This window comes from Acipenser ruthenus, chromosome 22, assembly GCF_902713425.1.
Source record: "Acipenser ruthenus chromosome 22, fAciRut3.2 maternal haplotype, whole genome shotgun sequence".
Taxonomy (NCBI): domain Eukaryota; kingdom Metazoa; phylum Chordata; class Actinopteri; order Acipenseriformes; family Acipenseridae; genus Acipenser; species Acipenser ruthenus.
In genome coordinates, this window is record NC_081210.1 from 28,487,796 (window position 1) to 28,513,151 (window position 25,356).

Below are 25,356 nucleotides of genomic sequence, written 5' to 3' on the forward strand. Positions count from 1 at the left end.
ACGATCTTGGATAGGAACTCGCAGGCTGGCTATTATATTTATAACATTAAAGGAATGCACAGTAATTGGAGCTGCACAGTACATTTAACAATTCCTAATGAAGAGAAGGCACCGAGCTCACCATCGTACTCCAGCTCCCAGTTGTTTTTCAGGATGGATTCGTTATCAGAGCTGGAGGGCGGCCGGGGAGGGAGGTTCGGAGCCACGCTGCACACCACTGTGCCTCGTTGTTTCTGGCTCTGTCCCCCTCCTAGGGTGAAGTCAGGCTGCCCACGGGCTTTCAGAGTCAAGGCGGTTTCTTGGTCAAGGTTGTTCCGGGGCTCAGGCATCGCATTCATTTCAATGGGGGGCAGCTCCTGATCATTCCAGTCCATGCTCTTGGCTACATTGGGCTGGAATAAGCTGTCAGGGTCGTGCATGTCGATAGGCTTGTGCTTTTTCTGCCGGAGGTAACGTTTGCGTGAGAAAACAAACACGCCAACGAGGATGAGTACTCCCAGGACGACCGCGAAGATCTCGATAATCTCCCTCGCACCAAACTGACTGTCGCTCGATATTTCTATCTTCAGTGTTTCAGTGCAGTGGTAGGTGGTGTTAGACGTCTTGCAATCAAAACCACTGGGACAGGGGCTTGAGTGACACACGTCAACATAATCCTCACACCTGTCAAAAACAATATATATATATATATATATATTATATTATTTTATAGCTCATGCATTTTAAACTAAAGCCAAGAGTAATTTACACTACGTCACACTTCAAATCCAATCCATTTTTCCTAGAAATACAGTATAAATATTTTCCAAAAACAATAATTTCCAATGGTGCAATGGGTTAACAATGGGTGCAAACAGTAGCTGGAACTGTACCTGTTTCTAGTGTCTGGCTGTGGACAGTTGCAGAGGTATCCTTTGCTGTTTGGCACACACTGCCTTCCAAGCAGGCAGGGATTAGACAGGCATGGGTTGTTGGCTATCTCACAGCGAGAGCCAAAGTATTGTGGAGCGCAGCTACACAGGAACTCTGAAAACAAACCAGCACAACTCATTGTTCCTGTCCTTTCTGGCAATTACTCAACTAATCAGCATTCAGTGCGATGGACGGCTTTGATTTTGAAAAAGAGACTTCATTGTTTTGTAAAGATGCCTGTGGTAGAAGAACAGCTGGTTTGCAACCTCAAATAAAAACTATGATTGAACAAGCTGAACATGGAGTAAAACAGCTAATTACCACCTCCAGGTCGATGTATACAGTAGGCAGTAAAACCTGTCTTTACAGGTGCCTGTGATAACCAGCCAGTAAACACTGGAACACTTTCTGTTTTTCACATCTTTCACAATATGCAATACAAATACAACCCAAATACATTTCTATATAGCGCCCTTCATGGCATGGCAACCCAGAAAGCTGAGAAAACAAGAGAGCTCATAGGTGCAACACACTCCAGCCACAACCAATTATATAAAAGCACATTAAAAAAGCTAAAGTTTTCAATTCAGACTAAAAAGAATCCAATGCTTCAATCTGCCTAATGTCAACCGGAATAGATTCCCCCTTGCCTTTAAATTGCTCTACATGAGCCTGCTATAGGCAAAGCTCTTTATTGTTGGTTTCCTATGATCTTACCTCCAGTAGAAGTATCCTGGCATGTCCCTCCATTCTGGCACGGGTCACTGGTACAGCTTTCTGACTGGGAGCAGCACTGATAAATCCCAGAGACCTTTCTCTCTCCAGGCATTTGCACCCCTGCTTTCGCTGTGCTGTTTATGGCTTCTCCATTGAGCTCGAGTGCATCCAGACAGCCCCTGAACCCCCGCTGGACCTGAACCTGCCAGCTCCTGTCAGCGGGGGGCACCTGAACGAGCCCCCCAAACACCAGCGAGCCCTGGGACTGGAGAAGTCGACAGGGTGCTGCCAGCGTGATCGAGGTGGAATGGATCTTGTTGAGGCTCAGTCTCAGGACAGTCCCGTTCACCTCCAGGAGAACCCGGTGCCAGCGCCCGTCGGACACAGTCACATTCCGCACCCCCAAGGTTTTAGGGGGGGTTCTCCCACAGCTGTATTCAAACTTGAGCTCACCATTGATAACCTGCAAACAATGGTGAAAAGGCTTTTAAAACACCCTCAAAGTGATCACACTTTTACGATATCATCTCTATCAATGCATGCAAAATGACCTTCACAGTGACATTAAGAAACCCGACATCATTAGCAGCGACAGCAAACAGAGCTGCTAGATTGTCAATAATAGCAGGTTTTAGTTTGTGACTACCTGCCCATTGACTAGGTAGAATTACAGCCTGGCGGTTTTCACATTAGTGCCAAATTGTAACAGTCTATCAATGTGGAATAATTGGTGTAGTTGCACTAAGCTATTTCAACGACTAACGCACAATGATTACGAGTCTGGACAGGAGAGGAGAAAGTCTATCACAGAGCAGATCAAAAACATTTCCAAAGAAGCAGCAACTTGTTCAGTGCAGTGTGTTTGTGCATGCGTGGAAGGCAGAGAGTTGCTATCATGTGGATTTAGTCAATCTCAGGGTTCAACAGAGAAGAAGACTGTATGTGAGCAGGAGAACTTGCAGACTGCATATTTCTGTTAACCTGGCCCTGCTGCTTTCGTTACATGGAGATTGGTTTGCATCATGTCACAAGAAATAAGTGCATATTAACATGTGCTATTGATCGAGTCGATCACCCTCAGCACTCATTTTCCATTCTGCCTATTCTTTTTGTAAATGTACTTGTGTGTGGTCCAGGGTCTAGAATAGAAAGTGCGTTCATATTTTTGGGGTTGATACATTTAGAAAGGCAATAGGACAGGGCTGGTTCAGTTTCCTGAGAATCCAAGGAATTACTGGAATGTGGACAGCTGTAAAAGGAAAATCTAATTCAATGTGATATTTCAGAGCCAGGTGCAGGGTTTATAAGGAGAGCAGTCAGTCTGCTCTAGGCTGCTGAGTAGAAGGATGCAGAAAGAGGTGCTCTGCTTCTAGCAGTTGTGAGGTAAAGTGTGTTGTATTAAACCTGTGTGGTTTTATTTACTGTTTGGTGGGGAAACAGCCTAGCTGTCCCACTTGTAGTCAGGGTGTACCTGTGTGTTAGTGCTCGTAAAAGAGCTAAGTGTTTGTTTTGTTTATTTTGGTTTTTGTGACTATTAAAAAAATAGCGCAACAGCGCTTTTAAAAATCAAGTTTTGTGTGTGGCTGGGTCATTTAAAGTGCTGAAAAAGAACCCGAAGGACTAAAACCCTTCACAATAGCTACAAGATACTTAATGTTCATATTGTTTTGCATGATATATGTAAGTACACAAGTATATCAGAAAAGGGTTCGAGTTAGGGTTATGTCACGCAAAAAGATTAACGTATTAAGTGTGTTGTAACTATGCATAATAACATTATAATTACATGTAAGTACACATGTATTTACTAAGTAACTACTATGTGAATACACAGTAATTAGAGGCACTTAATGTAAAGTGTTACCAAAGAAACAAACAAACCTAAGCTAATAAGTGTAGCTACAATGATCTTTTTATTGATGTCACCACTGAATATAGCGCCATCACCCTGGTACGCAGATAATGTCAGTGCCTTGAAATTTAAGATGATTGTGATCTCAAATAATAAACACAAAAAAAAAGGTTTCTGAGAAAAAGAAAAAAAAAAAGTGCTGTTTTTGGCAACCGGTGTGGAGCATGAGGATTGCTGCAGACATGTAACGGTAAAGAAGCCAGATGAGTATCAGGAATCCAAGCCTTTCAGACTGATCTATGCTGCTTTGTTTTGTAATTCAAGATTTTTCTTCAGGGCATCCTCATATTATGTGTTGAACATTTCATCCAGCACGCATTGAGATCTTATTTGGCAGGGACATTAAATGCCTCCATAATAAAATACTGTTCCCCCTGTTGCCAGTGCACTCAGAAAGCCATCTTCTTGGACCGCATTATCCCTGTCTCCAAAAGCATGTGATAATAGTTCATTAAAAACACAACCAGCCTATCTCCTAACCAGATTACTCAATCCACATCAACCCATTAGCAATACAGATGCCCCTTGCTGTCAATCTTGGATATGGGTTTCTCGTATTTATTGTCCAGATACAGTTCAAATTGTCCTCAAATTTATACGATCTATCAGCAGACAGCGATGTTTCGGACACATGGAACGATTCTGGTGATTGGTAAGTTTGATTCATTTTTCTATCACCCTGCACAGCACCACAGTGGGGCTTGGTGAAATTAAAGCATTATGAACAAGTGTCTTAAAAAGACCAGGTATGTGTAACAGGGCAGTGTTGTGTGATACACTGCCGTTATGGATTCTGTCCTGTCCCCTGCCGGTGAGATGAGATGAGGTTAAAAGCTCTTAAACCACAAATGCAGATGAGAGCGGCTATTTTGCATTGTGATCAAGATGTTCGTTTGCACTGCGAGGGGTCTCCAGTTCGTGCCCAGCCCTGTTACATACACATCTAAACTAAGAAAATCTAAATCAGTAGAACACGCGATCTATTCATATGGCAACCTTGATGTTTTCTGATATAAATAACTCTGGGATTCACTCTTTATCAGGCTGTGCTTGGATCAGCATTTCCACGCTTTCCTGGCTGTTCAAATGCCGTGCAATGCTGGCGGGCACTGTTGCAAAGTTGGCAACATCAGCTGCTGTTCTAGCCTTGCTAAATCCTGATCACGTTGCTGTATCGTGATGTGCGGCTTCTTTCAAGTCTGCAAGACTACACTACTTAGCAAACAAACAGAAAAGCAAGTTAGGACAGGGACCATCACTGTTTACATATTTATTCACAGTTCTCAACAAAAATAAACTAAAAAAAGATATATTTTGATGCTAAAAGTGATCGCAAAAAGGTACTTTTGCTTGAACTCCTGATTAACTTTCTATTTGCAGCACAAGTTTATGCATGCTGTGTGTCACGTGGGTGTCTTTGAGAGATAATTAATCACACAGACACAGATATATTGAATGCAGAACTTCTGGCTCTTGAATAAAAGTCTCTAGATGTGGTACAGCACATTAATCAATGATGTCATGCATTTAAAATTTCAAATTATAATTAGTTTAGTGGATATTAAACTCTGGTTGAATGGGGCTCAAAATACAGTGAGATACCCATTGCTTCCTTCATCATTATTATGTTTTTTCAATATATATTTTTTTCTGTTTCAACATGCCCTTGCCAATTAAACTCCTGAACTTGCTTGGAGGCTACGTGTCTGGTTGGCTGGGATTCAGGCCTGGGTGCTTGCATACAGCCTGCTGGTTGTAGAGAAAGCAGGCAACTACTCTAATTTCTGCAATCAAAGTCAGCATTTTGTTATCTTTCTGGTGGCTACAAGGGATGCTGTCATGCAAACAAGTTAAATAGGTGAGTAATGTAGCATATAATGATATAATAGGAGACTGCAAAGATTTAGGCCATAGACGATAAAGGCTTTATAATAAGGGAGAGCACATGGTGAAAAAACGGCTTTGCATAAAAGCCGCTATGGTCTTAAGTTGCCAATGGAGGCCATAAATAAAAAAGTTCAAAAATCAGATCCACGAGGACCCCTAGGTGTGTCGAGAAAAATGGAATTGTGGTATAGAGAGAGGAAGGTAAGATCAGACCAAAGAAGGTTTAGTGCTGGTAGCTGGCTATAAATATGCTGGGAATAGGACCACGGTAGACCCGTTTACATGTGTGCTCTTCTATTCCAATAACCCAGCAGATCCTCACCTCCAGCGTCCCCGTATCAGTCCCGTTGGTGGCCATGACCATGCCCTGCAGTTGGTGTGTTTTTAGACGCAGGGACAGCCTGAGGTGGTTGTTTTTCAATGTGTTCAGGTACTGGTATTGGAGATAACTGTTACCGGAGAATCTGATAGCTGACTCTGAAATGAAAAAAAAAACCAAGACATTTACAAACCTTCAATCAGAGGTTGTGCTAGAGCGCTTGTAGGCATTGTTTGTTTGTTTGAAAAACTGGATTAATGATGTCATTTCTTTTCCACAATTCACCTTATACAGTATCTAAGAGTCCTATGTTAGACACATGTAATGAATAGTATCATATAACCTGTATTTAATGCACTTGTATTATTAATCGTTCCTGTTTTATGAACAAGTATAAAAAAAAACATAAGCACGTACCATTACAAGAACAGACCACTTCCCAGACATGCTGAGGGGTGATGAAGCTTATCCTCGCCGTGGTGTAGGTAGAGATGCTCTCTGCATCCATCTGAACCGTGGACTTACAGCCTGCCGGTGGGCAGCTTGGCCCCTTGCAAAAACCGTGCTTCATCTTTGTGATCTGCGTGCCGAGCAATTCCTCGATCTCCTGGACTGAGCTTGGGAGCATCGAGGTCAGGAGGTGGGCTTTGGCTGCAGGACTGTCCAGCTGCTTCAGCACCAGAAGCACGTCCAGGACCAGTGAGTATGGCTCCTGCTGCAGGCTGGCGATGTGCACGCCTTGCCTCTGGACCCCCAGGGTGTTTCCCAGGTACCTCTGCAGGTTCCGCCAGTGATCTGCGATAAACTCCTCCGGCGTCATCCCCACAAGCTTCAGCGTGACTCCCTGTTCCAGCGCGTGCTGCGTGGCTCCCCACACGGAGATGTGAACCGCGGCTGGGGTTGTGAACTTCCCGTCCGTCACGCTCACATTCAGGGTGTACTGGCCTGGTTCCAGGAGGTCCCTGGCAATGATCTTGCCGTCCGCAGCGCTGACCGTGAAACTGTGGCTGGGCGGCGATTCCGAAAGCAGTTTGTACGAGAGCACGTCATGGAGGTCTTGGTCGGTAGCATGGATTTTCCCGAGGACTCTGCCTGAAAAGACTTCATTGGCAGTGGTGATGAAGATTTCCAGAGGCACCGCAGAAGGCGGGTACTGGCTCTGCTCAATGATGCTAATCTTTATGAAAGTGGAGGAGGAGAGAGGGGGGTAGCCACTGTCTGTCACCTGAAGGGAATACAGGGAGAAGAAGATCAGGAAACTGCATTCATAGAAGCTTTTGTTTGGAACTGTTTTGGAATTTTAAAAGTAATTCTGGAATAAAGAAAAATGTGAATTCTTGACAACATTCCAGCATTGGTAAAGTTTGCATCATCTAAATGATGAATTGCCATTTGCAGCTCTGTTTTTTTTCTTTTGAAAAATCATCTGAATAATAATTTGAACTTTATTCCAAAGAGGAATCACAATGTCCTCAAAGCCAGCAGTAAAGCTACTAATGACTGCAGATAATGATTGCACTGAGCAGTTTCCAAGCAATAATGTGGGTGTTGATAGAGGATTACTGATCATAATGGCATGTTCTACAGTTACATAACAGGGAGGACAGGGAGGCAGTGTGACTGTGACTGTGGCTCCCCAGGAGTTGCTTACAATGAAGCAGTTGAGGGGTACTGTATGTCCCCCTTAATTCCATTGGATAGGTGTTTGTGGGAGTCACTTGTCTTGACCATTTGGCATCCCACTGCGTGCTGTTTTGGAAGCAGCGTGTTGCCGGTAAAGCTCACCTGCACCTGCAGCAGGTACTCCTCCTTTGTTCTCCTCCTCAGGATTGCCACGCTCGTCAGGAGCCCCTCGCTGTCAATCTGGAACTCCTTCCCACTGTCCCCAGCAGTGATGCGAAAGGAGAACGGGGGACCGTTTTGGGGAGTGTCTCTATCGGTCACCATGAGCTTCAGCACACTGCTGCCCACAGGGGATCCCTCCTGTACCGGAACAGCAAGGCACAGGTTAGCTGCTAGTGTCCAATTACCAATCCCCTGCGAGATTCTTTATGCTTGATCGCTTCACACGCATTACCCTAGAGTTGCAGCTGGTGCTATGTATTAAATACACCCCTGCTGCATCCCAGACGAATGCAATGAATACAATGTGAATGCAATGAAACAGTATAAATCATGTCAGAGAAAGGTCAATGCATTGTATGGGGAAATATTGTAACTTAGAGTAATTCTAATAACTGGCACTAAAAGTATCAAGTAGCGGATTCTAGCAAAAAAAAAAAAACCTGTTATAAATGCAATGTGCTGCTATAGCTCCATTCAGCTTAAATGTTTTATATAGATACACAGCCTAATTAAATGCAGCATGAGGTTGGCATAATCATCAGCACATTTACCTGCCAGCAGCGATCTGAAATGTCTACAAGAATCCTAATCATGTTTATCTGTTTAAATAGCCGATGTGTAATGTTTTTTTATATCTCCAGTCAAACAACTTAAATGTAGAAACATTTCAATAGCAAATCTTGATCAACAGTAATTCCTAGTTCATTGAGATGAATGTACAAGGATAGACACAGGCTTCAAGAAGAGGCAAGGTATGGAAGCAGCTGAACTGGTGTCGTTATAAGGATGTCATCTTTTTTTTTTCTTTTGCTCTTTTCATACATGTTTTTGCTCAGGAATAATATCAAACAAAGTCCCTGAGTGAATGTTCTGTAAAGATGCCATACCTGCCATCACCACCAAGTTACATTATTTAGGTGCAATACTCGCTCAAACTTAGCCTGCCAGTTTCTAGATCTCAGTCCCCTTGGATCAAATTGCAAGGGTCAAGGGTCAAGAGAGTCCATGCTGTGCTGCTGTCCTTTTCCAGTTGACCCATGTTCTTCGTGACTAGAGCACTGCTGAGTTTATTCCTTACCTGGATAAGCAGGCTGTAGTTGAGGTGGAAAAAGACTGGTGGATTGTCATTAACATCCGAAACCTTCACAGTCACCGTGGCGATGCTGAACTGAGGGGGGGCTCCGTTATCTTCAGCTCGCACCTTCAGAGTGAAGCTGGAGAGCTGTAGAGAGAAGACATGTTCACTGCCACTCACCACAAGGTAATGCAGTTCGGACAGAAATGGCACAGTGGCACTTTATAGTGTAGGGGACATTACCATGTACAGTAATTACACACTTATTCCACATGTAGTTACCATGTAAGAGCAGGAAAGTTACCCAGATGGTAGTTACCCAGTTATTACAATGTTATAACATTGGTACACCATGTTATCTAAAGTGCTACCAATGGCATTTCCTTGTAGTCTATTCAGATTGCTCTATTTGTAACATGCATGGCACCACCAAGTTACACTGACGCAGTTATTTTTAGTATCCTGTACACCACCACATGTATTCCAGTGTAATATGAAATACAGTCACTCTGTGACCCTTTACCATTTACTCTTGCTGTGAAACAATACCATTTAGTAAGAAAAGGCTCAAGTCTCTTGCTGACTGCAGTAGTTTTCCATTCGTGTTCTCACCTCCTCCCTGTCGAGGTGTCGCGAGAGCCGGATCTCTCCACTTTCTGGGTCGATGCTGAAGTGCTGCTGTGGGTCCCCACTCTCAATGGAATAGCGGATCTGATTGTTGAGCGGCCCATCAAGGTCGTCAGCTGAAACCTGAAATAATCAGGGCAGGCAGGTCACAGCTACATTCAGAAGGGAATGCAATGGACTTCTTTTTGGAACTGCCCCAAGTAGGGAATGATTACTACCCTTGGACTCAATCTGAATTATGATGTCATTATAGCGGCTTTTAGAAAGTACTAAATACTGTGTGCAATTATTTGCTATTTGTTATTTATTTATTTATTTTACATATAAACAAACAAATCAACAAAAGCCGAGAAAGACACTTACAAAACATATACTCCCCCCTCCCAATCCCACCCTTCATCCCAACCCCCCCAGCCGAAGAATCTAACAAGTCAACAATCTATAAGAAAGATGATTGTAACAGTCAGAAATATCATCCCTGACTCATCAATTACATTTCAGATAGAGCTCTGAGTAACGAACCCCCATAACCTACCACGATGACAGCGCTTCCCAGAGAAATGTCCTCGGCCACCTCAGTGCTGTAGACTGCGTGGCTGAATCGAGGCAGGTTGTCATTGATGTCAGTGATGTTAATGATCACCATTGTGATGTCACTGAGAGAGGACGACCCCCCTCTCACACCCTCCACTGACAGGTAGTACTCGTTACACTGTTCAAAGTCCAGAGTCCCGTTCACAGACAAGAGACCTGCGAGGAAAGAGTCAAAGATCAGTGTGGAGTAGTGGTTAGGTCTCTGGACTCTTGACCGGAGGGTCGTGGGTTCAATCCCTGGTAGAGGACACTGCTGCTGTACCCTTGAGCAAGGTACTTTACCTAGATTGCTCCAGTAAAAACCCAACTGTATAAATGGGTAATTGTATGTAAAGAATAATGTGACATCTTGTAACAATTGTAAGTCGCCCTGGATAAGGGCGTCTGCTAAGAAATAAATAATAATAATAATATACAAAACACATGGCAATACAGTATTATTATTATTATTATTATTATTATTATTATTATTATTATTATTATTATTATTATTATTTGTATTCTTCTGCAGTCTACGACCAATGATAAGATGTTCTCATTTTCTGCAGTACTACTATAAACAATTGCTGTCAGAAATTTTGTGCAGTTAATTTGCACCATTGTACAGTCAAAATTTTCAATGGTAAAAAAAGAGAGTGAACATTGAACTTTTTTTTGCAATCCCAATAAGCAAAGTGAAGACAATAAAAGTGGTGCTCAGTGAGCAGCCATCCTAGTATAATGATACAACATTTACCAGCTCTTATATAGTGTCTAAAACATAATATTGCAATTGTGATTGCCTTGCTACTCGCGGACTTGAGCCAGTAAAAGTGATTCCAGTTCTTTAAATTGCTAGGTTATTTGAAATCTTTTAAAAATAGGAACTCTGCCAGCTAGTCATAAATCAGCCAAAATGCACATGCATCACCTGCTGTGTGTACAAAGGAAACATTGTCAAGGATTGTGGAAGACAGGGATAACAAAGAGTAATCCAGCAGAATAAGGTGTGCTACAATGGCAGCATTGTTTCTGTTGTATGTGCCACTCTAACAGCTGCAGGTGCTTTACACTGGGAAGCTTCCATTTCATTCACATTGCAGTCCAGCGAAGATGCAGCAATTCACTTCCGGTTGTCAGGAGGGTTCTGGGTGCTAAGAGCGCTCAGTAGTACTGGAGGTTATGGTACTCGATCAACTGGAAGATTTGGATATCTGAACCTATTGACAGTTTAGTCAAAACATTGCTGTAACTCATTGCTCTGCTTTAAAAGACACAGGTAAAGTTGTGATGAATTGCATGACAGCAGAGCCTGTTAGACCTCAAGCACTGAATCATCTGCCTTCCACAGCCGTGTTCTTTAGAAACCATAACTACTCCGTGAAGCAGAGTTATCACCACGCGCACTAAATGCTTGAGAACAAACTAAAAACAAAACTCGAAACAGAGGTGTTTAAAAATGCATTTAAGGTAAGCAAGTCTTTTTATCTGTGTTCTTTGGGCTGCCAGCCAGTCTCTCTTGTACATGTCGCTATAAATAAAACAAGGCTAAACTTAAAAACAGCAACCTTCTTCAGTACAACCCCTCAGGCCACAACTGATACAGATAACACTCTGCAGTACAGCAGTGCTGTACAGCTCAGGAGGAATATAAGAATATCCAAGTCACGGGTGAACAGGTCAACAGGTCAAACTTAATAGGTTAATCAATCATATAAATTGACAGAAATGAATACAATACCTAAGCTAAAGTAAAGTACATTACTAACGTATTTAAGTTAAACAAAACAAAAACTTTCACTTTCCTGTTCCAATCACTTTCTGCCCAATCCTGGCTTAATCTAACACAAGTATAATGATTTGCAATGCTGTTATATCATAAAATGATATGCAAAACTGTAATATCCAGGAATAATAAGGTTGTTAAGGCTTTACCTTGCCCCACTGAGTTAACTATAAAGCAGTAAAGTTATAATTTTTTTTCTGGAAATCAGCTCCGATTGAGATAAGTTTGAAGAGAGGAGTACTAAGTACCAGCATTAAAATAATCTTCCACTACCTACATAATCCACACCAATCTCCCTTTAAATGTTAGCTGACTGAATACTCCTTCCATTCTCCCTTACAGAGCAAGCAACAGCATGTCTAGTGTTCAAATAGCTGAGCTGAGAAAAAACAAAAGTAATTGTTCTTTTCTTTTCTCACATGGGGAGATTACTGGAGAGACTCAGATCAAAGTCATTAACGTTTCCCTTTTCTGTTCACGAAGTGGAAAAAAAAAAATCAAAGAGCAAATGTCTTCAAATGCATTTTTTGTGTTTTTCTTTGAACCTCCCCTTTTGCTTTTGGAGATTTTTTGTAAGCGTTCTTTTTTTTGGGCTTGTTTTCAGTTATTTTCACTTCTACTTCAACTTGTTATTGATGCAAAATAACAGATTTGTGTAACAGCCAAAAAAATATATACCATCATAAAAACAACATCTGCAGTGCATACCAAATTATATGAAAAAAATAACATACACACATACACATCTATCTATCTATCTATCTATCTATCTATCTATCTATCTATCTATCTATCTATCTATCTATCTATCTATATATATATATATATATATATATATATATATATATATAGATAGATAGATATAGATATATAGATATAGATATAGATATATGTGTGTGTGTTTTTATAGGATTTATTTTTATTACAAAGAACATGGCTCAAAATCTGCTAGACTGACACCAGCACACACTCACTGGCAGAATCACACCAGTAAGCTTGTCATTTCATTGAGGGTTATTCCTGCTTTTCAACTTGTGTCACTAAAAACAATACAAGATCTTTAAAATGTGATTTGCTGTCACCCTAGAAGCAGGTTTGATTGGGATTTTCTGTTTGTGATTTCAAAGGGATAATGCTTAAACTGCACTAGAAACCGTAGAACCGCCATCCACCAATCAAAAAGCTCTATTTCAGGGCACTATCACATGGTACACACAGCTGACAGCAGAACATTCAGAGAGACCTTGTAATCAGCCTGTTGTTGCATTTCAGTTGTATTCAGTATTATAGGAAGAAGGAAAACGAAGATAAACACAACTATACCCTCTGGATTCGCCATTCTCAACTCAAATACAGCTCCTCTTAATACAGCATCATCTACACGTGTGCATGCTGCAGTGCTCGGGCTCTGCAGAGGAAACACAACCAGGCTGCTGTGCTGGGCTGGCTTGGTTGGACAGTGCAAAAGAGGTATTATACACTTACCTGTTTTGTAATCGATGGAGAATTTGCCGTGCTCATTCCCAGAGATGATGTCATAAAGGATCACCACGTTCTGCGCTCCGTCCCGGGTCAGCGCAGAGACGCTCAGCACCTCCGCACCCAGGGCAGACCCTTCTGGGATGGCTGTGGTGTATTCACTGTGCAGGAACACCGGGAGGTAGTCACTCAAGTCCACTACATTCACAGTCACCGTGGCGACGGAGGTCAGGTAACGGGGCAGGCCCAGGTCGTTGGCTTTCACCTTCAGCTCAAAGATGGACTGGGGTTCATCAGACAGGGTCTTCTCCAGCCGAAGGATCCCTGAGAATTCATCGACCGAGAAGTAGTCTCCAGCAGAGTCTATGAGGGAATACATCACCTCCGAGTTTATACCTGGAAGAACAAGAATTAGAAACTCTACTTTACTGCTGTTGCTTACATGATACAATTAGATATGTAAAACATGAACAAGGCACAGCAAAGCGCAAGTGATCTAGTTTGCTAGAAGCACAATCAATCCTTGTTATTAAAGGCAGGGCAGCAGTGTGGAGTAGTGGTTAGGGCTCTGGACTCTTGACCGGAGGGTCGTGGGTTCAATCCCTGGTAGGGGACACTGCTGCTGTACCCTTGAGCAAGGTACTTTACCTAGATTGCTCCAGTAAAAACCCAACTGTATAAATGGGTAATTGTTAGTAAAAATAATGTGATATCTTGTAACAATTGTAAGTCGCCCTGGATAAGGGCGTCTGCTAAGAAATAAATAATAATAATAATAATAATTAAAGACACAGTAGCATCTGCAAGACGGGTGGATCAGGTTTTTTCAGCCGGGCGGCGACAGCTTCTTCTCCGGGGGCCCCACCCGGCTGAAAAGCCCTGGGGAGAACCCTGGTACAGATCGCACTTGTAGTAATACCACGCCCCCCGCATGCTACAAGGTGGGATGATGTCCTAGTTATCCTCAAGGAAATATTTAAACCTGAAAAGTTTAAAAAGAATCATAATAAAATTAACTCTTGTCAGCCACAGGCAGTCAGATTTGATGGATTGCTTTGCATTTTTACACTAGTGTTTCCTTCCGATTGCCATTAAGATTTACTAATAACATTGCCCAGAGTGAGTTTTGTAGGACTCTTCTTAGCAAATTCACACACACACACACACACAAACCATCCATCCAGGTTGGGGCGTTTTCCGGGGATTCTTAAACAAATATTGTGTTCCTGTTGGCCACATAGACACTCGCAAACACACATCCACAAGAAAACCACATTATCTCAGGCACGACTGCAAAGTGTTCTGAGGTCTTTAAGAGCACCAATTAGTGAAATGATATCAATCAATGTAGCCAGTGAAGTGAATGTTGTCTTAAGTAGTGAAAGAGGCCCCTTGCAGTCAGAGCATGACCTGGCTTAGGGAATGTTTAATTTTGCTACGTCTTTTGGATTCACATATTTCAGCCGCTCCTTCTGAATATATACGTCAGTGCTCAGGACTTGCATAGACTTGCTGGAAGGAACCACTTACAAGAAACAAAAACAACAACAAAAAAACAGAAGCTTCTGTAAACCTACATGGCCTGTGAATGACTGGTCCGTTTCTAAGTGATTTCATTCTGACAGACTACAATCGTAATGAGAATATAATAGCTGTGAAATAGTTTTTACAGTTTACGTTGCAAGTAAATATTACACAACATTGACAAATTGCACTATTTAGGCATGATCTTGTTGTAACAAGTAGAGCACATTTTTTATTTCAGTGTAGAGAGCTTTGGTGTGTTGATTTTGCTCAATAAAACAGATGACTAACTGCTAAATAAATCATTTAAAAATGTATTTATTATTATTTTTTTTTTTTTATGACTAACTGATACCAACTACATCATGGCCAGCTCATTGTAAGTCATGCAAGCTAACTGTAGGATCACCCCAAGGTTACCAAATCATTACCCAGAATGCAACTTCATGTAAGTAGTTAGACCTTTGCCTGTGGTATCAATGTAAAGTATACTGTATATTCCTCTGAATATAATGCACGGGGGTAGCAGATCGATTTGTCAGACACCTAAATAAATAACATTGGGTATATATCTTGAGAACAAAATACAACTTCTCCAATTTAGTGTGAAAGTAAAATGATAAGTGTTATTGTTACAGAACTCATAAAGGCTCAAAACTGCTTCATGTGTTGTTGGATCTTGATAAATCTGGTCCATTACATCGTAAGAAGAATCAATTTTCACTTACCAGAATCTGGGTCTTTAGCATGGACAACAGCAATGGGGGTTTTCACTGTTGTGTTGTCAAAAACAGTGACCACGTAGTGATTGCTAGAGAATTTTGGGGGGTTGTCATTCACATCTTTGATGGCCAAAAGAATGTCTGTCTGGCAGGACCGTCCGCCCCCATCTGTTGCCTTAACAACCAGGTCATATTCCATTTCCTGTTCACGATCCAAGGCGGCCAATGTATACAGCCCTCCTGTGGCATTAAAAAAAAGATTTTAAATGAAAGATTGGAACCTTTTGTGGTCTAAATATAACAGCTAAATGGACTTCCCCTTCAAGGTGTTTGCATGTCCTTTTAATATCATTTGTATATCGCGTATGGCTGGTGTCCAAACATTACACCGCCATTTTGAAACTATTAAAAGTGTTTTTCGGATGTCTGAAAGATTATTTCTGTTTTTACTTTTAAATCCCAGGTGTTCGTTCTAAGTTGATATTTCACTTTCCATTAAATCTGTCTTAAGTCTGCCTAAACTGACACAGGTTTAAACAAGCCACTAACTGCTTCTGTCACTAAGGTGTCTTAATACCCATTGTTGAGGAAATCTTCATAAAGATTAGTGCTGCAGCTTTTCACAACCAAACCCCCCTTTCTTTAGTGTGCTTGTGTGTGGCCAGACTCCCTACCGCACCTTACATACCCTCTAAAACAAATCAAATATATTGCATATGCTGTTACTGCTCAAAAGTTACTACGCTTTCAATAATAATGCTATTGTAATGCAATTGTTAATGTTTCTTCTAATCCTGTAGATTTTGTAGATGTATATACACAGTGTAATGCAGGATATACAGTATATATATATATATATATATATATATATATATATATATATATATATATATATATATATATCTCAATCTTTATTTTATATAGCGTCTTTCATAGTGGACCACCATCACAAAGCGCTTTACAAGATGTAGTAACAACAAGAAAATCCATAATACTTTAAATACAGAGAAATGCATAATACATGCTATACGGGGGGGGGGGGGGGGGGGAATGCATAATACATTAAATACAGTGGAAAGTGCATAATACATGATAGAAGCATGATATATATATATATATATATATATATATATATATATATATATATATATATATATATATATATACTGTATTTTCTTTCTATACACACCATTAATTAAAGACAACAAAACCCAGGGCTCTACATGTGTACTCTTGACTGTTTTAGTTCCAACAAAACAGAATGGAAATCAAAGTACTGTGTGAGTCAAAGACTGATGTGATCAACCATAAAAAAAATATATATGTTGTGGGAACAAATTTTGAAATGTGTGTGTTCAAACACGAATGATCAGGAAGACAGATGTTATCTTCACCTCGATCTAACTGAACTGAGCATACAGAGGCTTGAACAGATAGGGAAGTCCTGACCTGTCTGGGTCTCGAGACGAAACTTGTCCGCTCTGGGCCCGTGAAGAGTGTAGGTGACCTGCCCGTTGGTGCCATGATCAGGGTCCTTGGCGGACACTTTTAGGATGAAGAAACCTGCTGGTGCATCTTCAGAGACTGTCTCTGTGTATAGCACCTGCAGCGAGATATGCAGAGAAAAGCGTTGATTAGGAAATTACAGGTATCTTGGTTCAGATAAACATTCTCCAGTCTTTCAATAAATATCTTCTTGGACTTTTACTTTTAAAAGTATAAAACAGTTTCTCTCAACATGTTGCTCAAGGACTGAACAAGCCATTTAATCTAAATAAAAGTGAATAGCTCTGAAGAAATAAATGGTTATAATTAGCGTTAACTTCTGTCATGTGATAAATACGGCACATGTCTCTTGTAGGAATAAAAACACATATGTCTTCATCAGCGTGCCACAGAACAGCTGAAAAAACTATAAAGCAAAAATTTTAAAAAAAATCTATCAGAATAATGTCCAAAAGTCTAATTTAAACACATGAATTATATTCAACAACAAGGAATGATGCAACAAGGGAAGAAAAATAACTTTGATCAATACAAGAATGAACAACAAACCTATCCCTGACAAAATAGAGAAACCAGAGACATTCATCATACCACTTACAAATAATTATAATAAATAAGGTACTCTTGTGTTTTATAATGGCACCTGCAGCCCTTATACAATAACAGTCTTGTCATGTACAGTTTGACCTACTTTATTCCTTATTTTATTGTCCACAGCGAATTAAATACAAATTGTGGAGCGAACTGTAAACTGTTATTATAAATAAAAAAACATGTAATTCTTCTTCATTAGTAACTGAATGAGTAGAAAAATGAACAAATGAATGAAATCTAAGTTTTGAAAAAAGCAGCCCAGCTGACCTGCTGGCAGAGAGGGCTGTTGTCGTTGATGTCCAGGACATGAATCTCCACCGCGGTCGTCACCTGAAACCTGCCGTCGGTGGCCGTGACCCTCAGAAGATACTTCTCTTTCTCTTCTCTGTCAATCTCCCCTTGCAGAGTCACCCTCCACTCTCCGTCCACCTGCTCAACCGAGAACTGCCCCAGAGGGTCTCCATCTAAATACAGAAACGAAATAGACTGTGTAGAACAACCTGGAAGACATGTGCAGTACATTGTGTAGGCTGCAATTTGTATGCACGATATGCATTACCGGACATGTTTGTGATCATATTTTAGTAGAAGCTTATTTTTTTTAAGTTATTTATAAGCAGCACTTTGATCAAAATAAATCATTTTCTACTATTGACACATCACTTTTACCATAAAGCTTCTTATGCAGTTACTGCCACCGTACAGTATATGAACGTATACTTATATAATATATATATATATATATATATATATATAGGAAGAAGCATGCTGTGTTATAAAACCAAGTACTGTATTTCTCAAAGTAAATGCACTTCAAATCCTGTAGTTATTTTTGATATACTCTCACGCATATGATTTTTATTGTGATTTTTATAGCATAATGCTTCAAAAGCCTTGGGTATTCCTAATGTAATTGTAACACTTTTTAACGAAATCTGGTGAAGCGTAGCAAAGCATATGTGACTGATAACATCAGTATTCCTTTAAGGTTGTATTTTTCATGTGAAGATAAAATCTTATTCTTAAAGACAGAGTTTCTATGCAGTATGCAAATTACCAGAACTGAATTCCAGGTTTCTAAAGCTGTTTAGAAGTGAAAACATATAATAGCCCTTAATGACATGGCATGTGGTCAATTAATACAGTTACCGTATAAGTATGTCTATTATGCCAAACTGGCCATGTAGGATATATGGACCATATAATTCGGCTCACCTGTAATGTAACATGTGGTCTGCCTGTTGTCCTCTGACACGTCTGCATCCCTCGTGCTCAGCGCGGTAATGACTTGACCAGGCTGGCTGTTTTCAACCACAACTCCCTTGTAGACGTCTTCAGTAAACTGCGGAGGGTTATCATTCTCGTCAGTGATGGTAACTTCCACCAGAGCTGAGGAGGACAGCTTCACCTTCCCACCATGGTCTGTGGCAACCACATAGAAGCTGTAGCGTCCCCTCGACTCGCAGTCAGTTTCTTTCAAGGAGGTGATCCACCCGCTCTCGCTGTCGATGGTGAACACCTCGCTGAAGTCGTCAGTTTCGGGTTCCAGCCTGTACGTCACCTCTCCGTTGGTTTCAGTGTCGGGGTCGATGGCAGTGACCTGAATGACGGTGGTTCCAGCCGGCATGTTCTCCACCAGGAAGGCCTTGTAGGGGTTAGCTTCAAACACCGGTTGGTTGTCATTGACATCTTGAACTTGGATACTCACCGACACCAGGGAAGCTAAGTCAGTGCCATTATGGTTGCAGTGGGCCATCACATCAACTTGGTACCACTTGGTCTTCTCGTGGTCAATGTTCTTCTGCACCACTAGAGCACCACTTTCTTTGTCCAGGGCAAAGACCCTCTCTTTATTGCTTTCCACAGTGTTCCCTTCCACCAAGCTGTAAATCACTGGCTCGTTAGCATCAGCCCTCACTGACCCTATCTCTGAGCCAGTGGGGAGATCTTCAGCTGCTGAGAAGGTGTACAAAGGCTCAGAGAACCGTGGCAAAGGTACCTCTGAAGGGACAACCTGGACTTGAACTGGCACGCTGGTGTTATAATGGGGAGATCCCCCGTCTCGAGCTTTCACCTTGAAATTAAAGATCTTGTTTTCTAGACCGACAAGGCTTTCCTTGATAGTAACCAACCCGGTGAAAGGATTGATTTCAATAATCTCTTCTGTAACTTCCTCCGCTTCATCAACAAAGTAAGTGACGTCTGCATTCGTGCCTTCATCTGCATCGTAAGCCATTATCTGAATGACTGGGGAGCCCTTGCTTACGTTCGACTGAATGGAGACGTGATACTCTGAAGCTTTAAACTGGGGTGCGTTGTCATTCTCATCAGTCAGTATAATTTTAACAGTGCAAAAAGCTACTTTCCCACCTCCATCCTTTGCCATAACCTTAATTGCAATGACCCTCTCTGTAGGATTTTCCCTGTCCAGTGTGTGGGATGTCACTATCTGACCTTTGTTGTCTATTGAAAACTTTTCTTCAGCAAGCATGTTGATAATTGTGTAATCAACACTGCCATAAGGCCCAGCATCGGGGTCTATGGCAGCAAGCCTAATAACTTGGGTCCCCACCTCAGCATTCTCAGCCAACTCAGCCTCATATATACTTTGGTCAAAGTATGGACTGTGCTTGTTAGCAGTCATCATGTCTATGTTTACCGGAGCAGATTTCTTAAACACCCCATCTGAAACAGAGACCGTGAGGTTGTAGAAAGGATCCAGGCTTCTCTTGCACACATTGGAAAAGGAGATTATTCCAGAGGTCTTATTTATGGCAAAATGCCTGTCGTCATTGCCGGAAAATATAACATACTCCAGGTTGTTGGCATCTACAGCATCTGGATCTGAGGCCTGGACCTTGATGACAATTTGGCCACATGTAGCCATTTCACTGAGTGTAGCTTCGTACTGAGGCTGGGTGAATTCGGGAGGGTTATCATTCACATCAGAAACATTCACAATAACCAAAGCTTCACTGGTCATTGGAGGCACACCGTTATCCAAGGCTTTGACTTTCAAGTGGAACTGGTGGATGGTCTCATAATCCAGCTCCTGTGTTGTCACAATCTGGCCGCTAAGAGCATCTATATCAAAGAATTCCTTGCTGTTTATTTCATAAGTAATGTCTTTATTTCTTCCTGAGTCTTTATCTGAAGCGTGTACCTGAAAGACCGAAGTGCCAATAGGTGATCCTTCAAATACTTCAGCAGTGTAAACCGTTTTCTGAAACAGTGGAGGGTTATCGTTGATATCTTCTACTTCTATCTCTACTGTGGCCTCTGAGAAGGTTCCCATCACGGCATCTGTAGCTCTTACTGTCAAGACATGCTGGGTCTGAGTCTCATAGTCCAAGTAGTCTGTGACGCTGAGGATGCCACTCTTAAAGTCTATGTTAAAGGTTCTAGATGCATTTTCTTCGACCAGATTGTAGATCACTCGAAAACCTTCTGGATTCCTTGCCTGGATGTGCAAAAGTGCTGTGTAAGGTGAGATATTTTCGGGTACTTTCAAACCATAATGAAGACTCTGGAATATTGGATTGGACTTGTTCCGCACAGTTATAACCAGCTCTGCCTCGGAGATCAGTGGGTGTTCGCCTTTATCCGTGGCTATCACTGCAAGCTCATACACATTCAAGGTCTCAAAGTCAAATGACCTCCTAAGGGATACATCCCCAAGGTAAGGGTCAATCCTGAATAATGCAAAGTCATCAGCTAGTGAATAAACAACTGCGTTATTGTCCCCTAGGTCTTTGTCGACTGCTGTGACTTGGAAGAGTACGTCACCTGGTTCTGCATCATCCTGGACAGCCATGGAGTAAGGTAAATTCACAAATTCTGGTGCGTTGTCATTGATGTCCTCTATGTATACGTTCACATGGGTGTGTGCTACTCTTGGAGGTCTTCTGGTGTCCCTCACTTGAACAACCACATCATACAAATCTTTCTGCTCCCTGTCAAATGGAACTCCTGTTGTCTGTAGAACCCCAGAAGTCTGGACAATCCGGAACCTCCCAGCGGGGTTTAATACTGAGTAGAACAAAGGTTCATTCAGATAATTCCCTGATGCTCTGACTACAGCTAAAGTTTGAATCGCTGTGCTGTTCTCCAAAACAGAGGCTGTGTAGGCTTTTTGTTCAAACCCAAGACCTCTTGTTGTGATATTGGTGACATTAATCTTAACAAGGGCTGTGTCTTTGTACAAGCCGTCAGAAGCCTTGACCGTCAGCTGATAGTTTGGTCTCAGGTTGGAAGCGTTGTTTACTGAGACGAGGCCAGTGGTTGGATTTATAGTGAAGGAGCTGTGCAGATTGCCTTCATTGATACTGTATGTCACATCTGAATCTGCATCTACTGCTGTTACTTTTATAACTTCCATTCCGAAGAAAGCAGGTAGATGGAGAGATGAATCATAAAGGTGTTCTGCAAATTTGGGAGGACAGTCGTTAACATTAAGAACATGGACGGTGACCCGCGCCGGTTTGTCTGCATACAGTGAGGGTGTCCCAGAATCATGAACTTGCACAGTGAAATGAAACACTGGAATCACTTCAAAGTCTATACTGGCTGCAGTAGCAAGGGTCCCTGTGCTGGGTTCTATTCTAAAATACTTCTGTGCCTCTGGTTCAAGGATCTTATAGACCAGAAGAGCACTGGATTCCTTGTCTGCATCAGTAGCTTTAATGACCAGCGGCGTGTTTTTCTTACCCATCACCATGCTGTTCAAGTGAACAGACTCACTGATTTGACCGGTAAACTCAGACTGGAGAAAAGCAGGTGCGTTATCATTCTCATCAATAACGTACACAAACACAACAGCCTCTGCAAAGGATCCTGCAAGGCTGGCCGCTCTTACGCGGAGCCGGTAAGAAAAGACGTTCTCAAAATCCAGAGGCTTTTGGACAGTGAGGACACCAGAATAGTAGTTGACTTGAAAAGTCCCATTGGGGTTTCCGTCTTTAATTTCGTAACTGACTGTTGTGGGGCTGGTGGCTGAGAGCGTGATAACGGGTGAACCCACATGGGCGGCTTCGCTGATTTCTGCAAAATATTCCATCATTGAGAACTTGGGAGGCGTGTAGTCAGAGAGTTTAACCTGAATGTTAACAGTGGTGAGGTCACTAAGTTGAGGAAAGCCCTGGTCGGTTGCCTTCACTGTAAGGTGGTAACGTTCTTGTGAGAGTTGATCTAGTGGTTTAGCTACAGTTATTTTTCCAGACTCTGGGTCAATGCTGAAAGCACTCTCTGTATTTCCTACAATAGAAATAAAAGTAATTTTATATTAGTAATTGTGACCCAATATGTTAATATCAAGCAAAACACAGTATCAGTTGTCTTAATCATTACATGTCATAATCACTAAACCTAATCCCGTCTCCCTCTGAATACTCTGCAGGCTACCCTCTGAACACAACAGGTATGCACATATTCTGTCTACTCAGTGGAACAGGAATTGTCACACCATCTGTTAAATATCCTTCAAATGGCAAAGTTGCATTCTACAAATAGAACATCAATCAAAAGAAAAAAAAAGTAAGCAGGTAAGAATGTACAATTTAAATTGAGCAAACAAAAGGTGTTTATCCCATATGCTCATTCCCTGAATGGAATAGATGGAAGTCGGATTGGATTTATTTTGATGCAAGAGACAGCAATCCAGACCTCTGCTGTACAGAAGAAAGTCACTCAGTGATTGCATGCAATCTTTTCAAAAAAGGGCTACCACACCATATCTTGCCGTTTAAATAACTTCATAATTCCCCAAAGGCATAGCCTGCCAATTGATGTTTCTTCTGTGTTAATGTTTGCGTTTCTGTGGTTTCATTTAAAGTCTAATTCACTGATGTAATGGTTTGAGCATAGATTAATGTGTTGTGTTTGGGAGTGAAGTTTTTAAGTATTTGCAAAGGGCTGTCCCTTTACTGTAAGTGGCCCGGATTATACGGTCTGCTTGACCTCTTTGCTAAATGGTCTGTCTTACCTGAGTGAAAAGTGTAGATCATTTCTGCATTGTTTCCTTTGTCCTTATCCATAGCCTTAACTTGTACAACTTCTATGCCAACGGCAGCTAAATTGAGCACACTCCCTTCATACCGAGAGCTCATGAAGCTGGGAGGGTGGTCGTTGCAGTCTTCCACATAAACAATAACCTTCACAAAGTTCCTTTTAACAGGGACCTCCTGGTCTCTCACCTGGAAAAAAAAAGAAAAGCAGTCATGCTAAGAGCCATTTCCACCTCTTCCCTAAACAAAAAGAAACACAACGAGAAACAGGCTTAGAAAAATGATACAGGGACAGTAAAATGTGTTCGGCAAACAATTGCTTAACAGAAACATGCCAATAGAGGCCATTTAAATGATGACTTTTTGCCTTAAAGGAAGTGGGAAGAGCATCAGTTTTAAATGTGAGATACGGGTTCAATTCAGTTTTGGGTTTTTTTTCTGTTTGCATTCACTGGTCATCCCTTGTAGAAGTTTAATATACATTTATTTGTATTACTCATTACTGGTACAGCACTGTAATTTTTCTCCCTCTCATCTGAAAAGCTTGTTGGAATGAATGGGATCTGAAGTTCCATTATAACCCCCCTGTCTTTAATTTAACCTCAATAAAACATCTTCATTATAAATGCTCATGAATACCAAAGCTGTCTCCTCGCTAGGCCTCCCATTAAAATGAATTTGCGCCAAAAAAGGAACCTACCATCACGGTAAGAGTGTGAACAGACAGGGTCTCATAGTCCAGTGTTGCTGTGGTAACCAGGGTTCCACTGCTGGGATTCAGCTGAAAGAGCTTCAGGCTGGCTGGGTCCACACTGCTGTGTATGGTGTAGACCAGCCTGTTGCTCCCGTCCGCGTCTGTCGCACTCATCTGTAGGATCTCCTTCCAAGGGGGCGTGTCTTCCGGAACCCTCACCTCGTATTGGTTCTTAAGGAACTGAGGACGGTGCTCATTGATGTCCACTACACGAATATACGCCTGCCAACACAAAGATAATGTGGGTTTCTGCTACTGAAACCTTTCTAAAGGACACAGTGCAGTGTGGATGGACAGCAGTTCATATTTCTTGTTACTGTGCACACATAGGAAGCTACTTCATCATATAATGTGTGACTAAACTCCTGATCAATTGGTAAAACAACCTAAGGAGTTTTATGTGACACAAACATTGCATACACAATAGCACAGAATTACTAGTGGGATTTGCAAACACTCAACTAATTTTTGTATTCTGAAAGATACCTTTCTATAAGAACTGTGGCAGCATGCTGTATATTCCATTTTACAGTAGGCAGTGGATCTATGTTTTCCTGTGGTAGGTTACCTGGGTTTTAATAGCTTTGGTTCCATCTGTAGCTCTCACAGTTAGATTGTAGTTTGACCTCCTTCCTGCATTCAGGGGTCTGGCAATAACAATGCTCCCGCTGTTTTTCTCAATGTCAAACTCCTGCTCGCTGTCACCACCTACAAAAAGAGGAGGCTGGTTAAAGCTGTATCCCTTATTGCCTTTCTCACACCTCGCCGTGTCTCCGTGGAGACCAGCCACACGTGGGTATCTCACAGGCCCATTCTGTCTCTGTCAGCGTCGCTGAGACCCGATGTCGATCTGCCATCACGCTTTGTGAAGGTTGATTAACTTGCATGACATATTGTGACTTTTCCGTGAAGGAAATCTCCCACAGATAAAACATCAAAACATATTTGTTGAGTTCTTCCTGAGTTCTTTCTGTTTCAAAGCTTTCTTTAAGCTTAAAAAATGTAATACTTTTTTTTTTTACCAGCTAAATTTAAATAACCATAAAAATGAATGAAAATATATTGTTTTGCTCCCATGGAAACAAAACATAAATTAAGTGCTTCTTTAATGATCTACATAAC

The 25,356-nt window shown here is 41.5% G+C and overlaps 1 protein-coding gene across 1 annotated transcript in view; it reads right to left on the bottom strand.

Moving 5' to 3' along the window:
- The window catches only part of LOC117431447 (protocadherin Fat 2-like), a 45,131-nt gene that overhangs the window by 2,326 nt on the left and 17,449 nt on the right, over positions 1-25,356 (bottom strand). Inside the window, exons 7-23 of the mRNA XM_058996401.1 lie at positions 24,803-24,942; positions 24,181-24,456; positions 23,459-23,669; positions 18,694-22,731; positions 17,746-17,942; positions 16,828-16,981; positions 15,385-15,618; positions 13,139-13,528; positions 9,830-10,044; positions 9,280-9,417; positions 8,671-8,814; positions 7,533-7,730; positions 6,165-6,972; positions 5,751-5,905; positions 1,630-2,092; positions 873-1,026; positions 122-663 (exon numbers count right to left, since the gene is read on the bottom strand). Of these exons, the coding sequence (XP_058852384.1) occupies positions 122-663; positions 873-1,026; positions 1,630-2,092; positions 5,751-5,905; positions 6,165-6,972; positions 7,533-7,730; positions 8,671-8,814; positions 9,280-9,417; positions 9,830-10,044; positions 13,139-13,528; positions 15,385-15,618; positions 16,828-16,981; positions 17,746-17,942; positions 18,694-22,731; positions 23,459-23,669; positions 24,181-24,456; positions 24,803-24,942 (8,457 nt within the window). The remainder of the gene's footprint in view (positions 1-121; positions 664-872; positions 1,027-1,629; positions 2,093-5,750; positions 5,906-6,164; positions 6,973-7,532; positions 7,731-8,670; positions 8,815-9,279; positions 9,418-9,829; positions 10,045-13,138; positions 13,529-15,384; positions 15,619-16,827; positions 16,982-17,745; positions 17,943-18,693; positions 22,732-23,458; positions 23,670-24,180; positions 24,457-24,802; positions 24,943-25,356) is intronic.